General features: G+C 41.9%; 1 protein-coding gene across 1 annotated transcript in view; it reads left to right on the forward strand.

Annotated features, from left to right (window-relative positions):
- THAP9 (THAP domain containing 9) overlaps positions 1-13,258 on the forward strand; it is a 33,395-nt gene extending 20,137 nt beyond the window's left edge. The window contains 5 exon segments of the mRNA XM_018553713.1: positions 3,986-4,139; positions 6,587-7,355; positions 8,471-8,643; positions 10,574-10,719; positions 12,543-13,258. Coding sequence (XP_018409215.1) covers positions 3,986-4,139; positions 6,587-7,355; positions 8,471-8,643; positions 10,574-10,719; positions 12,543-13,258 — 1,958 coding nt within the window.
- The last annotated feature ends 496 nt before the right edge of the window (positions 13,259-13,754 follow it).

Below are 13,754 nucleotides of genomic sequence, written 5' to 3' on the forward strand. Positions count from 1 at the left end.
TTTCTGTTGGCCCACCCCTCTTTTTTGGTACTGCTCTGTGACGTCCCTACAGTACATGATCTCCGATCTGTTCCCTGTGTCCTTCAATGAACGGGAGAGAAAATAGGATTTTGGTACTCACCGTAAAATCCTTTTCTCTCCGTTCATTGAAGGACACAGGGCCCGCCCCTCTATGTGGGTGTGTACTCCTTTACTGCTTGTTACTAAACTGGAGACTTCTCAGTAGGTGGGGGGTTTGGCCACCGGCAGGGGCCGCCCCTAGGCTGTAATTGGTCTTTAGTTTTTTTGTGCCTAGCGTCCTTCTCCTGCAGGTGGCGATATTACCCTACAGTACATGATCTCCGATCTGTTCCCTGTGTCCTTCAATGAACGGAGAGAAAAGGATTTTACGGTGAGTACCAAAATCCTATTTTTTTCACAATTTGTGAGAAAGTGAACTTGCCCACATCACCTCCCTAGTCCCTGCTGCAACTTGAATGACTGAAGTCCCACGTCCCTGGTTCAAACCTGCTTCTCATTGGACCAATGAGTACTCGCCATTTGCGAACATTATGCAGGGCTGGGTACGAACCTCTACACCAGCTGGCATGTCAGTGCAGTGGGAGTTGGCGTGGGTAAGTAAATTTTTTCAAATTAGTGCCCTTACCCTTTTAAGCAAACATGTGCTTTGCCCATGCGAGGCAAAAAAAAGCCAGATTTGCTATAAGCCTCACTTTTCCTTAAAAGCACATACTCACATTCCCATCACTCCCCTACAGCTCCCTTCAGCAGCAGGGAATGAAAAAATATTCCTAGTACTTCTGGGTATTGAGGGGAATGTGACTCAAGAGAGTCTATAACCCTCTGCAAACTCTGTAAGCCAAACTAAGTTACTTGTAGCTTTTATCAGAATTGTAGGGTGGGAGTGTACAGGTTTACTTTAACCACTTTGCGTCTGGAGCAAATTTTAAATTGTTCACCCACACATTCAAATCTGCATTTATTGCTAGAAAAATGTTGCACAATATGTACAGGTCTATATTTTCAGGGGGAAAAAAAAGTAACATTTTGAATGCACACAAATATAATACAGAGTTTCTTGATCCAATATTAAAGATGCGGTTATGTTGAGTAAATAGATAACAAACATATCAAGCCTTAAAATAGTTTTAGTTTATGAAATGGTGGAAAACTGTAGTACCTGAAATTGTCCATAGGTGACATGTTAAAAGCCTTTATAGAAAGTCACTCACACACTCCAACTTGATTCTCAATGTTTTATTGACTATAGTTGTGTCACATTGTAAAGCGATGTTTCGGAACTGTGTGGTCCCTTCTTAAGGCAAACACAGATTTGCGGAGGCATCTGCAGTCACTTCAGCACCCACCCGAAATCTAAGGGTTTTATCCAGTCAGGAGTGCGATGGGACCTATTGAATATTAAAAAGTCTTTTATAGGTCATCAATTTAGAGTTGACAGCGAATCATGGATCAAGAATTAGTGGCCTGTAAAAGTGATCACATGGCTTTGCAGGCGCCTAAATCACTTTTTCTGGATAGCTGGATGCAGGCTGAAAAAAAAGATACTGAGCTTGTTTTAACCACTTGAAGTCCATGACACTTATAAACATCATATGACTATCAAGTCATTAAAGAAAAGCATCATAGAGTGCATTTCTGTAGATGCGAGGAAGAAAGTCTAAGGTTATGCTTACCTCACTAGCATACGTAAATAGAAAAGCTCCTTTAAAAAAAAGATTCATCCACATTGATGCTGCTGTCTAGCATGTTTATGGTCCCATAGAAACATTGACCCTGATCTGCAGAATGCAGGGAAGCTGGGAAATATCTAAAGACTATTTTGGGACCAAACACTTAATGCTTCTCAGCATGCTTAGAGCATAGTGTAGGAACTATGAAGCATGCTGGGTGGCAGGAGCCCTGTAGAGGAGCTAATGTACTGAGGGGTGCCATGGATGCAATTTACATCTTAGGATTATCGCCTCTGCATCAACAGACATACTTTACACCTAATGGAGCTTTTAAAAGGGTTAATAAATATAAATTGCAATCTGGTTTGTATAAAAGCGCTATTAATACCATCCTTTGTTTTGTAAATAAAAGATTCAGAAGCCTGTCATATAATTGGGTAACAATATTTTCATATAAGCAAACTAGACCTTCGTTACACTGTAATGGCCAATGGCACAGAACAACAGGGAAGTAAAATGCATTGACGTATATATATCAGGGGTCAGCAACCTTAAACAATCAAAGAGCCATTTGGACCCGTTACCCACAAAAAAAAAAAAACACCGGGAGCCACAAAACCCTTTTGACATCTAAAAGGAAGATAACACTGCATATATCGTTTTCTATCTTTATGCTATGTATAGCATGTATATAGGTATATGTGGGCTTCGTAACGCACTGGACTCAGGGCTTCCCTGGGACCCCGCAGAGCCCACCCGAGAGAGACCCTGCAGAGCACACCATAGACCCGGCACTGCCTCATATTCCACCGGGGGGTGCCCAGGACCGGACCTCACTGGGCCCCCCACAGCCTCAGGCCCGGAGGCCCTTGTGGTAGTTTTACCCCTGGACAGGGAGCCACAGCAGAGGGATGAAAGAGCCACATGCCGCAGGTTGCTGACACCTGACATATATCAATATTTTGTTACATATTTATGAATGCTATTTACAATAAAACCCAAAATGTTACATAAGGTGACCTATATTTTGGGGTTTCTGGCCTAATAACTCCGTTAAGATCAGCTACTCAAAAATCTTAATGCAAATAATGAATTTCAGAAGTCAATATTTACTTAACACATTTGGATGGAGCCCCAACAGTTCATTGTAAGGTGTTTCCAGTAGAGCTGGCCATACACTAGTCGATTTTTGAATGAACGTTCATATGAAAAATCTTTCTTTACCACCCGATAATGCCATCAGACACTTGATGTCTTGAATGTCAATTGAAATTTTGTTTGATTTTAACTTTCAATTTTGAATGAATGGAGTTTCCCCAATAAAAACTACATCCGCTGTTAGAATTCCCTGCTTCTTCGAGTTTTTTATCACTACATTCGAAATCGATCGTCGTTTTGACCCCATCAACTAATAGAAAGTCGAACAAACGTTCTTTCTTACAAAGATTATTTTGACAAATCTAAGCAGTGTTGCCAGTTTAAAGCTATAGGTATTCTCATTTACCTTATGGTGCATACTATACAGACTCCGTTTTGATTTGAATAACTGATCTTTAACAAAAGGCTTACTGAAACAGTCTGTTATCTACCATGTATATGGTTTGCTAGATTGTTTGGTCCCAGTACTTTACAGACAATGCCCTCATCCAATCAGATTGTTCAGGTATTTTGAGAGTAAGCGGGGCTGACTAGCAAGATGCTGAAGCTTGGCCCAGTGGGAGATTCCTCCAGCCACACAGGTTAGCGTAGATGGAGGAATCTGTTGCACTTTTTCTATCTGACCATAGAAAATCTGCAGGTAATCTATAGGTGTATGGCCTAGCTTTAGACAACCAAAAACATTTGACGGGATGAGAATGTCTCTACACATAAGAGAATAAAAATGTCTTGCATACATTATAACCGCACACAGGAACCCAGCAACTGAACTGATATTTTTAATGCTGAGTGCACATATCTATATCCTTTGTGACTGTGGTTTTTACTTTTATTTAAATACCCCTTGTCACTGATTTGTGTGCCATGTCCTTTTGTAAAGGCGATCCTAGAGTATTTCAACTCCCAGAGCGATTTTAGGGGCAAATAGACCTGATGTTTTGTTGTATTTATTACAGAAACTATTGTCCGTTCGTATATGTAAGAGTTTTCTCAAACGCCAAGTACTGTCTGCATAGAGCATATAGCTCTTTCATTGGTATGCTTTATATGTCGTGGTTTACATTTATTTGCATACCGTATGGCAATAATATATTATGCCTTTTAAATAACCTAAAGTGAACATTTGGTGTCTGTAGACATTCCCCTGGAACTATTTAAAAAGCCAGAATCTGAGTATTCTGCACAGCAGCGCCTCTTTTCCCTGGCTTTACACCTTAATGACCCACTGTCATATAAATATCTGAGGAAGGAAATCAAGCTGCCACTTCCGGGGCCTAGAAGACTTCGTAAGTGAGTACACTCTTGTTTTTAGGGAACCTGTACTGGCTTTGGGTGAATTCTATGTTTAAACTGATTTGTTTTTAAATTTTACATCTATTAAAGTAACAATAAAGTCAAAAGGAGTTTAAGCAATTTTAAATGCTGATGAAATCACTTGCAATGAATGCTGCTTCTTGGTGTTTAAAAGTTTTAGTTTTCTGTAGAATCAGCTGGTTTCCTGAGCACTGGTCCTGACGTCCTGTATTAGAGTGACTTCTTTCTCAATCTGAGTGCTATGCAGTCACCCTTGTGATTCTTTCTTACAAAGATTATTTTGACAAATCTAAGCAGTGTTGCCAGTTTAAAGCTATAGGTATTCTCATTTACCTTATGGTGCATACTATACAGACTCCGTTTTGATTTGAATAACTGATCTTTAACAAAAGGCTTACTGAAACAGTCTGTTATCTACCATGTATATGGTTTGCTAGATTGTTTGGTCCCAGTACTTTACAGACAATGCCCTCATCCAATCAGATTGTTCAGGTATTTTGAGAGTAAGCGGGGCTGACTAGCAAGATGCTGAAGCTTGGCCCAGTGGGAGATTCCTCCAGCCACACAGGTTAGCGTAGATGGAGGAATCTGTTGCACTTTTTCTATCTGACCATAGAAAATCTGCAGGTAATCTATAGGTGTATGGCCTAGCTTTAGACAACCAAAAACATTTGACGGGATGAGAATGTCTCTACACATAAGAGAATAAAAATGTCTTGCATACATTATAACCGCACACAGGAACCCAGCAACTGAACTGATATTTTTAATGCTGAGTGCACATATCTATATCCTTTGTGACTGTGGTTTTTACTTTTATTTAAATACCCCTTGTCACTGATTTGTGTGCCATGTCCTTTTGTAAAGGCGATCCTAGAGTATTTCAACTCCCAGAGCGATTTTAGGGGAAATAGACCTGATGTTTTGTTGTATTTATTACAGAAACTATTGTCCGTTCGTATATGTAAGAGTTTTCTCAAACGCCAAGTACTGTCTGCATAGAGCATATAGCTCTTTCATTGGTATGCTTTATATGTCGTGGTTTACATTTATTTGCATACCGTATGGCAATAATATATTATGCCTTTTAAATAACCTAAAGTGAACATTTTGTGTCTGTAGACATTCCCCTGGAACTATTTAAAAAGCCAGAATCTGAGTATTCTGCACAGCAGCGCCTCTTTTCCCTGGCTTTACACCTTAATGACCCACTGTCATATAAATATCTGAGGAAGGAAATCAAGCTGCCACTTCCGGGGCCTAGAAGACTTCGTAAGTGAGTACACTCTTGTTTTTAGGGAACCTGTACTGGCTTTGGGTGAATTCTATGTTTAAACTGATTTGTTTTTAAATTTTACATCTATTAAAGTAACAATAAAGTCAAAAGGAGTTTAAGCAATTTTAAATGCTGATGAAATCACTTGCAATGAATGCTGCTTCTTGGTGTTTAAAAGTTTTAGTTTTCTGTAGAATCAGCTGGTTTCCTGAGCACTGGTCCTGACGTCCTGTATTAGAGTGACTTCTTTCTCAATCTGAGTGCTATGCAGTCACCCTTGTGTATGCTAGTAAGCTGTGTGTCTCCACAAACACAGCAAATTAAGCTAAGCTTCCCTCCTTCCTGCTCCCCTCTCCTGCGTACTCCAAACTAGTAGATCAGGGTTGTCCAAACTCCAGCCCTCCAGCTGTGGTGGTACTACAAATCCCATGTGGCATTGCAGGATTCTAACAGCTACAGACACTACTCCCGGAGAGAGATGCATCATGGGATTTGTAGTTTCGCCACAGCTGGAGGGCCGGAGTTTGGACATTCCTGTAGTAGATGAACAGTTGCTGGAGTCCGCTCTGTCCTTTGTGATCTTTTACTGGGCAGGAAGTTCAGGGAAGCCGAGCTGGGAGACTTGGACTTTATTGAAGAAAGGCTTCTGAAAAAGGTGGGAGGGGAGTGAGAGAGGTGTCGCTGCTCTGACACATTCACTTGTGTGTGTGAATTTCCTGTTTCTTGATGAAGGACATAAGGAGAGAGTGGAAAATATGGAAAGTAGCCAATTGTTTAATCTTCATATTCATTGACAGCATTTCATATTTATCTAACTTAAAGGAGAACTATGAGGTGAGTGCTTTTCACTCACCTCATAGTTCTAGCCGACCTGTGACAATGAGACTGTCATAGGTCGGCTCAGTAGATCGGGAGGTGAGCGAACACATACCGGCGTTCGCTCACCTCTCGATCCTGTCACGGCTCTCTGCCGTGGTATACTTTAAAATGCACTTAGCCTAAAAGTTTTATGAATTTTTCCCTTCGCTTTTGTCCAATAATCTACTTTGAAACAGCAGCGTGTATATTATATTTTGGTCTAGTTCCACTTATTGCTGCAGCTGCTATATGAAGCCTTTCATTTCAGCAATTTCTTTTCTGTGTCTAGGTGGCTAATGTCCGACTGTGTGGGACCTGGAATTAATTCATTTGTGATTGAAGCCTTGCTAGAGAAAAAACAATCCCAACCTCCTCTGTATACCCGTGCATGTGTGGTCATGGGCACAATACCCGTCCAACAAAATGTTGTCTTCGATTCGCAGAGAAATGAGTTTGTTGGCTTTGTAAACATGGGAGCAGAAGGATCTGGAAGTGGAAGTCAGGAAGTTGCCAATGAAGCTCTTGTGTTCATGCTTGTCGGAACTGTTGGGCACTGGAAAGTTCCTGTTGCATACTTTTTAGTCAAATTATTATCTGCACAAGCCCAGAAACAACTGCTTTGTCATACTCTGTATGAACTATGTGAGAATGGCTTTGAGGTGGTCGCTGTGTGCATGGAAAGATGTCCACGGAATGAAGAGATGTGCACTCTGCTGGGCTGTACATTGACAGACCCCTGGAACCTGAGGACACTCTTCTCTCTGCCCAATAATGATTTTAAACATTATGTAATGTTTGACATGTGCGATGAACTGAAGACCGTTACTAACATGGTAGAAGACCTTGGTTCTTTACACGGTCCAGATGGAACCATTACATGGCAGTATATCGCTGAATTGATGAATATGCCCCGGTGCTCCAGGATGTTCCCTCAGCTTGCAAAAATGCCCTTACTGGCTAATAAGCTAAGCAATGCCGTAGCAGATGCATTGAAACTGATACAGGAACTGAATTGTAAAGAGTTTGATTATTCACAAGCTACTATCAATTTTATTGAGGTATGTTTCATTGTTTTACTAAGAACTCCAGTTTCATTTAAATGAAACATGTTTTTATGTAACTGAATTCATTCAGTACACCCAAATACCATTTTATTAACAGAGAAAAGCTGCTAAAGCTACCCTGTACCTGACCTGTTACCCTCCATTACATCATGTTGATTGACAGCAAAGCTGCATGTATAGACAACTCAGGAGAAGTCGCACATTAAGAGCCCATCAACTTCTTTGAATTGCAGGAATGTGCAGTTGCAGTGCCATGTCGTGGTGGTCTGGGCTGCAGTTCTGGTACATTGGCTGCTACTAGAACAGTGCAGTGGGTTGGCATTCAAAATGAATGGCACTATGTGTTACTGTAATGCATAAGAGTAAATAAGTCCTAAATAAAAGTGCTGTCAAGAAGTGATTCAATATCTTATAGTGACAGTTACAGATCACCTGTGTAATCTTAATCTAGCCTTGCTGGAAAAGTTCTGGTGCCCAGGGCGGGCTCTCAAGGTGGCCAATGGGGCCTCTGGTGGTCAGTGGGGCTTTCACCTGGGGTCCGGTGTCTTGCTGGTGGCTGCGGGCTCAGCAGATGCGGCTCTCCACTCAGGTGGCTTGCTCCTCACCAGGGCCAGCGAGCGGCCTTCTAACATGCCTGTTTAGAGAGCCACCTCTACCTGAACCGGGCTGGCAGCAGCAGTCCGAGAGAGACCGGCATAGTCTCAGGTAGGGGGCCAGTTGCCCCGCGAATCCACCACTAGGTCTGATGTCTGTTGGTGAGGCAGCTCTGTGTCTGCTCTGCCTGGCCGCTCTGAGAGCCCCAGTTATCAGAGAGCACATAGCAGGCCATCGGCCATAGCGGGCCGGGCTGAGCAGGGCCGAACACAATCAGTATGTGAGGTATCTTTTAGACTTGAGGCATGAATCTTTGCAAAATGCAACATAATTAGGATAAGATGCATAGTTTGCACAACTTGTCATTATCTGTTTTTTGTTTAAAAAAAAAAACATCAATGAATTCTATATGATATAGAAAATGCAGCTTTCTCTGCCATTTAGCTTGTGGCGTTCCTAAAGTTTGGTACCATTTTATTTTTTTTTTTTTTTCCAAAAAAAATTTTTATTCCCAGATAATTGGCCAATTATTCGATATCTTCAATAGCAGCAGTTTGCGGCTCCAGGGTAACAAAGGTGCAATCACTTATTTCAACTTAGAGCAAAAGCTCCAGATCCTTCAGGAGACCCGAGAATATTTACTGACTCTGATGACCAGTGACAGCGATTTCCTTTTCCAAACCTCAAGGTAACAACTATTGCAATATTTTAATATGAAACGTATTTGTTCTGTTATAGCATTATGTCGAAATTCCTGCTTGGTAAACATTGGATATAATTACTGTTTATAAATAGAGGTGGCTTCACACCAATAAGCACCCATTAGGCCTTGTTCACACCGAGCGGGTGCAGAGCAGAGCAGTTGCACACCGGATCAAAACTGCGTCCAATGTATTCCAATGGTATTTTTTGCTCCAGCTCACATCGCAGCGTTCTGATCCAGAGCAGGTGAAAAAACTGCAGCAAGTCCTATTTTACCTGCTCTGGAACACATCAAAAACACATGCAAATGCCTGGAACGCACTGAAAGCCCATGTTAAACTAAAAAAAATATATATATTTTTTTAACCAAAAACGGCCCGGAACGCATCAAAATGCGGCACAACCCACTGCACTGCGTGTGCAGAAACCTGAGCGGATCTGCTGTGCATTGGTGTGAACAAGGCCTTACAACTAAGTATTCGCTCTCAAGTACGAGTACTGATATTTATATTTTGGTACTAGCTGGTACCGGTACTTTGGTAGCATGAAGCCAGCTTCCCGGGCAATCAGGAAGCCGGGCATCATGTCATTACCTGCTGCCTGGCTTCTTGATTGCCCAGGAAGCTGGCTCCATGCTGATTGGCCAGCCAATCAGCATGGAGCCAGTTTTCTGGCCTATCAGGAAGCCAGCTCCATGTTCCCTCACGGCACTGCCAGTCAAAGGAAATCTCCCTCTGACTGGAAGTTCCGCTATTGGGGGTAAGTATCGGAGCATTTGGTCGAGTACGAGTACAACACATATGTTTGCATTGCCCAGAAATTCTATTGTGCGTTGGGGTACGCTGTTACAAAAATAGTGCATGTACCTTAATTGCAATAGGGGGCCCTAATGAAAGCACATTGACAGGTGTGCATTACTACGGTATAGCACAACAGTGTGTACCCGGTCTTACTGGTATTCTTGATCGGTGCTCCTTTGTCCAAAGACATCAATAAATGCATGTAGAAAATATGATTTTTGGATTCGTTGTAAAATCCTTTTCTTTGGTTCCATGGAGGGACAGAAGAATTCAGATACTGCCATCTACTACTGTCACCTACAGGCAGTTTGGACATCAAAATTGTAGGCCAGTCCTGGTATAAATCCTCCTCTAGCCAGCGTGCCTGAGTTCTATAGCAAGTAGTGCCAAGAGCATGGACAAAAACCTGGAGGGGTGGGACTCCAAGAAATTTTGTTTTACTCTGCGCTAAAAACCTAATTTTTCTTTCTGGTTTTTGAGAGACGCAGGAATTCAGACACGGTCAGGACGTCTAAAAACAGTCTAACTGAGGGGTAGGCAACACAACAACAACCGCTAACAAGCCTAATGGGAGAACTGGGGACTGCCTGAAGGACCAGACCCAAATCTAAACTGGCCAAGCCCAAATGAATAGGGAACATATTTTTTGTTGAGCAGAGTGTAATATGGCATGGCACATGCCCTAGATAAGGCACAAACTTCAATGGTGGGCTGGCCAGAGAACAAGAAAGACGTTTTAAAAATGATGGTGTGGGAGCAGGGCACAGACAAGATATCCCGTGGGAATTTGGTAAGAGATTTAAAGCAAAGGCGCATTCATATATATAAATCCTTTTAGAGTTGCTGTTTAATTAGGTGCGGGAGCCACGTCAGTTTCCTTACTCTGAAATAGAAACTGGTGCTGGTGGCGCAGCTAGACCTGAAACACTTCTATCTGCTTTGTTAATGTGACACACACTGCTCTTGTGCTGTTTTGAGCTTTGTTAATTCCCCCAAAGTGCCTACCGGGATTTCCAATTTTAACACTTAAGTTCTATACTGGCTTGCGTTACTCTTCTTGCATCCGTTAATGTTTTGTTTTTTTTGTTGTCTTTTTGTTATTTCTTCTATTTTCAGAGGATGGTGTATTATTGGTCTCCTTGTGAATATTGGTTCTCTGTCTGTGCTGATACCACAGCTGCTGCTAGAACAGGAATGTGTCACCACACACAGGTTCAGCACACATTACCTCAAGAGGTTTTTCAGTAGTTTTAGGACCAAAGGTGAGTATTTTTAAATGAAAACAAGATTTAGATATATTTATATAAACAAATGAGCATGTCACTTACTGCCATCGCTCAGTACGCATTACCTCGTTCATGTTTTATTGAGTTGTAAGGGCAGGTTCACAAAATAGTGTGAACCTGCCCACAGTTTCAGTGCATTCCAGACCAGACAAAATGAGACATGCAGTATTTTTCTGGTCTGGAACGGACTGCGCTGGTGGGAACAGAGGCCAGAAATAGCATAGGGATACATTAGGATGCATTTTGAGTCCGGAAACAATCTGGTCTGGTGGTGATGTGGTGTGAATGGGCCCTTAGAGTCTTAGGCTGGGTTCACACCTGGGCGTACGGAATATGCGCGTTTTTTACTGCGGTTTGCGGTAAAAGAAACACGCTTTTCCGAGGGCTATCTGGCTGTATCCTAATGGATACGTGCGGCAAATACGCCCCAAAGAAGCTCCTGTACGTTTTTGGGCATAGGGCGTTTTTCAGCGCGTTCCTACGCGCTGTAAAACGCCCAGGTGTGAACCAGGCCTAAACTTGGAAATGCTTTACCATTAGCAATCACTTAAACCTAAAGACATACTTGAGTTTTTGTTTAATTTTTTCTGTAATAATACCGATCTTGTATTTGGTAAACATGCTGATGAATTTGTTACATATTATACTCCTGACTCCAAACAATCAACCGCACTCCACTCATCTTCACTGAATAAGACTTTAATTGAAGTTCACAATCACTTGCAGTCCACACCTTCCACCACTGACACGTTTCACCCTCACTGCCTTAATGGATTGTTTGGAGTGAGATATGAGAGCAAAGATGGGCTCATGACCTGCACCTGCTACATTTTAGGCACAGAGACTATAGTGAGAATGAAGGCGCCCATACACTGCACGATTCTCATACGAGAATCATGGGAAATCCCGCGATCGTACGATAATCGTGCAGTGTATGGAAGGCGTGCGACCGTTTCTACTGTACGGTCGCACGACTTTTGTATTTCTAGCATGTTGGAAAACCAGCCGAGAATCGTACGATTTTCGGCTGGTTTTTAGCATGATCCGAGAGATAACTGCCGAACGGGCCGGTGTGCTGCATTGCAGTCAGCGGGGGCTTGCTTGCGATGATCGCAAGTACGATCTGCCTGTCCAAGATGGGCAGATCGTACGTTTTTTAAATTACTTTACAACCCTCACAAGACAAGAGTCTTGCGAGGGTTGTAAAGTGTATGGCCACCTTTAGAGTGGTGATTTTCCATGATATGGGCTACAGATTATACTTCTGGGTGAATTGGAGCAGGGTTTTATCCCCTTGTGTCTGAGCAAAAGTGGTAAATTTCCCCCTACCCATGGTACAGTCCTAACAGAACAAGAGCTTAGAATCCTGTGTGATATTCATTTATCTCTATGGATAATTTATTGGGGTCCCACAGAGCAGGGGAAACCTCTTGAACCCTGCTCCTTGCCACTCCAAAACAGAGAAATCTGACTTGAGTGCAGTTTTCTAAAAAATGGATTTACAGTAGGCCACGTTAATAAAAGTGTCCATATTGGACTTCATTAACCAGTCAGCATTTTAAAAGGAAAAAAAAAACTAAAAGAAAAGGGTGAGGCAATTTGACACATTCATATTGGAGGATGTGAATGTAAAGCAGACGTTTAGCCACACTAGTCAGCAGACAAGCAAATGAATGAGTAACAGGAAGCCAGCAGTTTAGGAGAGCTGTGCACTCTCAGTTGGCCTATTTTGGAAAGCAGCAATGCATTAAAGGTCTGATTTGATGTATAGCAATTCTAATAACGGTCTGTCATTTTAGGTGGATCTGATGTAAGCCCTACAGCATTTGAGGTAAGGTGTGCTGTAGAAAAGCTTTTGTCACAGAGCGGACTGATAAATACAGATTTGGAGACTAAAGCTAACTTTGGAGACACACATATAGATCTAAGTCTCTGTGGCTATGGCCAGAATGTTTCCTCTCCCTTTGCAGACACCAGTATTGAGCTGCCTGATCACATCTATTCATCTAATGTGTTAACGATGGCAGTTAACAATTCTGAAATGTACATTGCAGGCTGGGTTGTGAGGAAAGCCTTTAGCCAGCTGTCCTGTAACAAGTGCAGATGGGCACTTGTGACTGAGCAATATCCACCAGACTTCACCAATGCGTATCACTTACTGCAAGTTAAAGAAGGTACAGCTTGTTTTGTGCCGTCAAATGGAACAATCCGGACTGTGCAAATAGTGGAGAAGGATGTGCATCATATGTTGCATCATGGCAACTCAAAGTCCAGCATATCTGTCCTCATGCTGCAGCACCGAGCGCTACTCATATTGGGTTCCGAAGATATATTTAATCTCCAAGAGCACATAGCACATACAGAGCTGGGCATGGAAAATCATCACTTTCAACTGGTGCGTTTCATTACGTCTATTTATTATGAACTAAGGAAATCCTATATCGATAAAGCAACTGTAGCAAATGAACAAAGAAGACTTGCAAAACAAACTCTTTCTAGACCTCTACAGTTATGATTACCCTCTGCAGCTTAAATAAGTGTTCGGACATATCCTGCTAGAAATAGGCCATCTTGACTTAATCTATCAATTCCCAGCTGCAGACCATGACGGCTTCCCATCTGTCATTAAATTTAGATAAGGCAAGTTTTCAATACTAGGTAAGGGTGGCATGCAATTTTCTTTGGGGGAAACCACAGATTCTGCAAAAAGACTTTCAGTGCAAACTAAAGCTTCTGCTTTACCATTTTGCCTACAGTACTGCAATTACTGCAAAAACATAGTATTCTTCATTTTTCTCCTATGAATAATAGTATACATGAAAGATGTAAAGACATTGGTATCTATTTTCCAAATTGTGTGATATACAGTCTTCATGTTATCACCCAATCCATATCCTAAAGCTAACTACTGCAGTAACACGCATACAGATAGGGTCCAGGATAAATCACAATATGGAAGTGCAGTTTCCAACAGCAAGCGGCCATCAGTTATCATTATTGTATTCAGAACA

Source organism: Nanorana parkeri, unplaced genomic scaffold (assembly GCF_000935625.1).
Source record: "Nanorana parkeri isolate BGI_ZX_2015 unplaced genomic scaffold, ASM93562v1 scaffold128, whole genome shotgun sequence".
Taxonomy (NCBI): Eukaryota; Metazoa; Chordata; class Amphibia; order Anura; family Dicroglossidae; genus Nanorana; species Nanorana parkeri.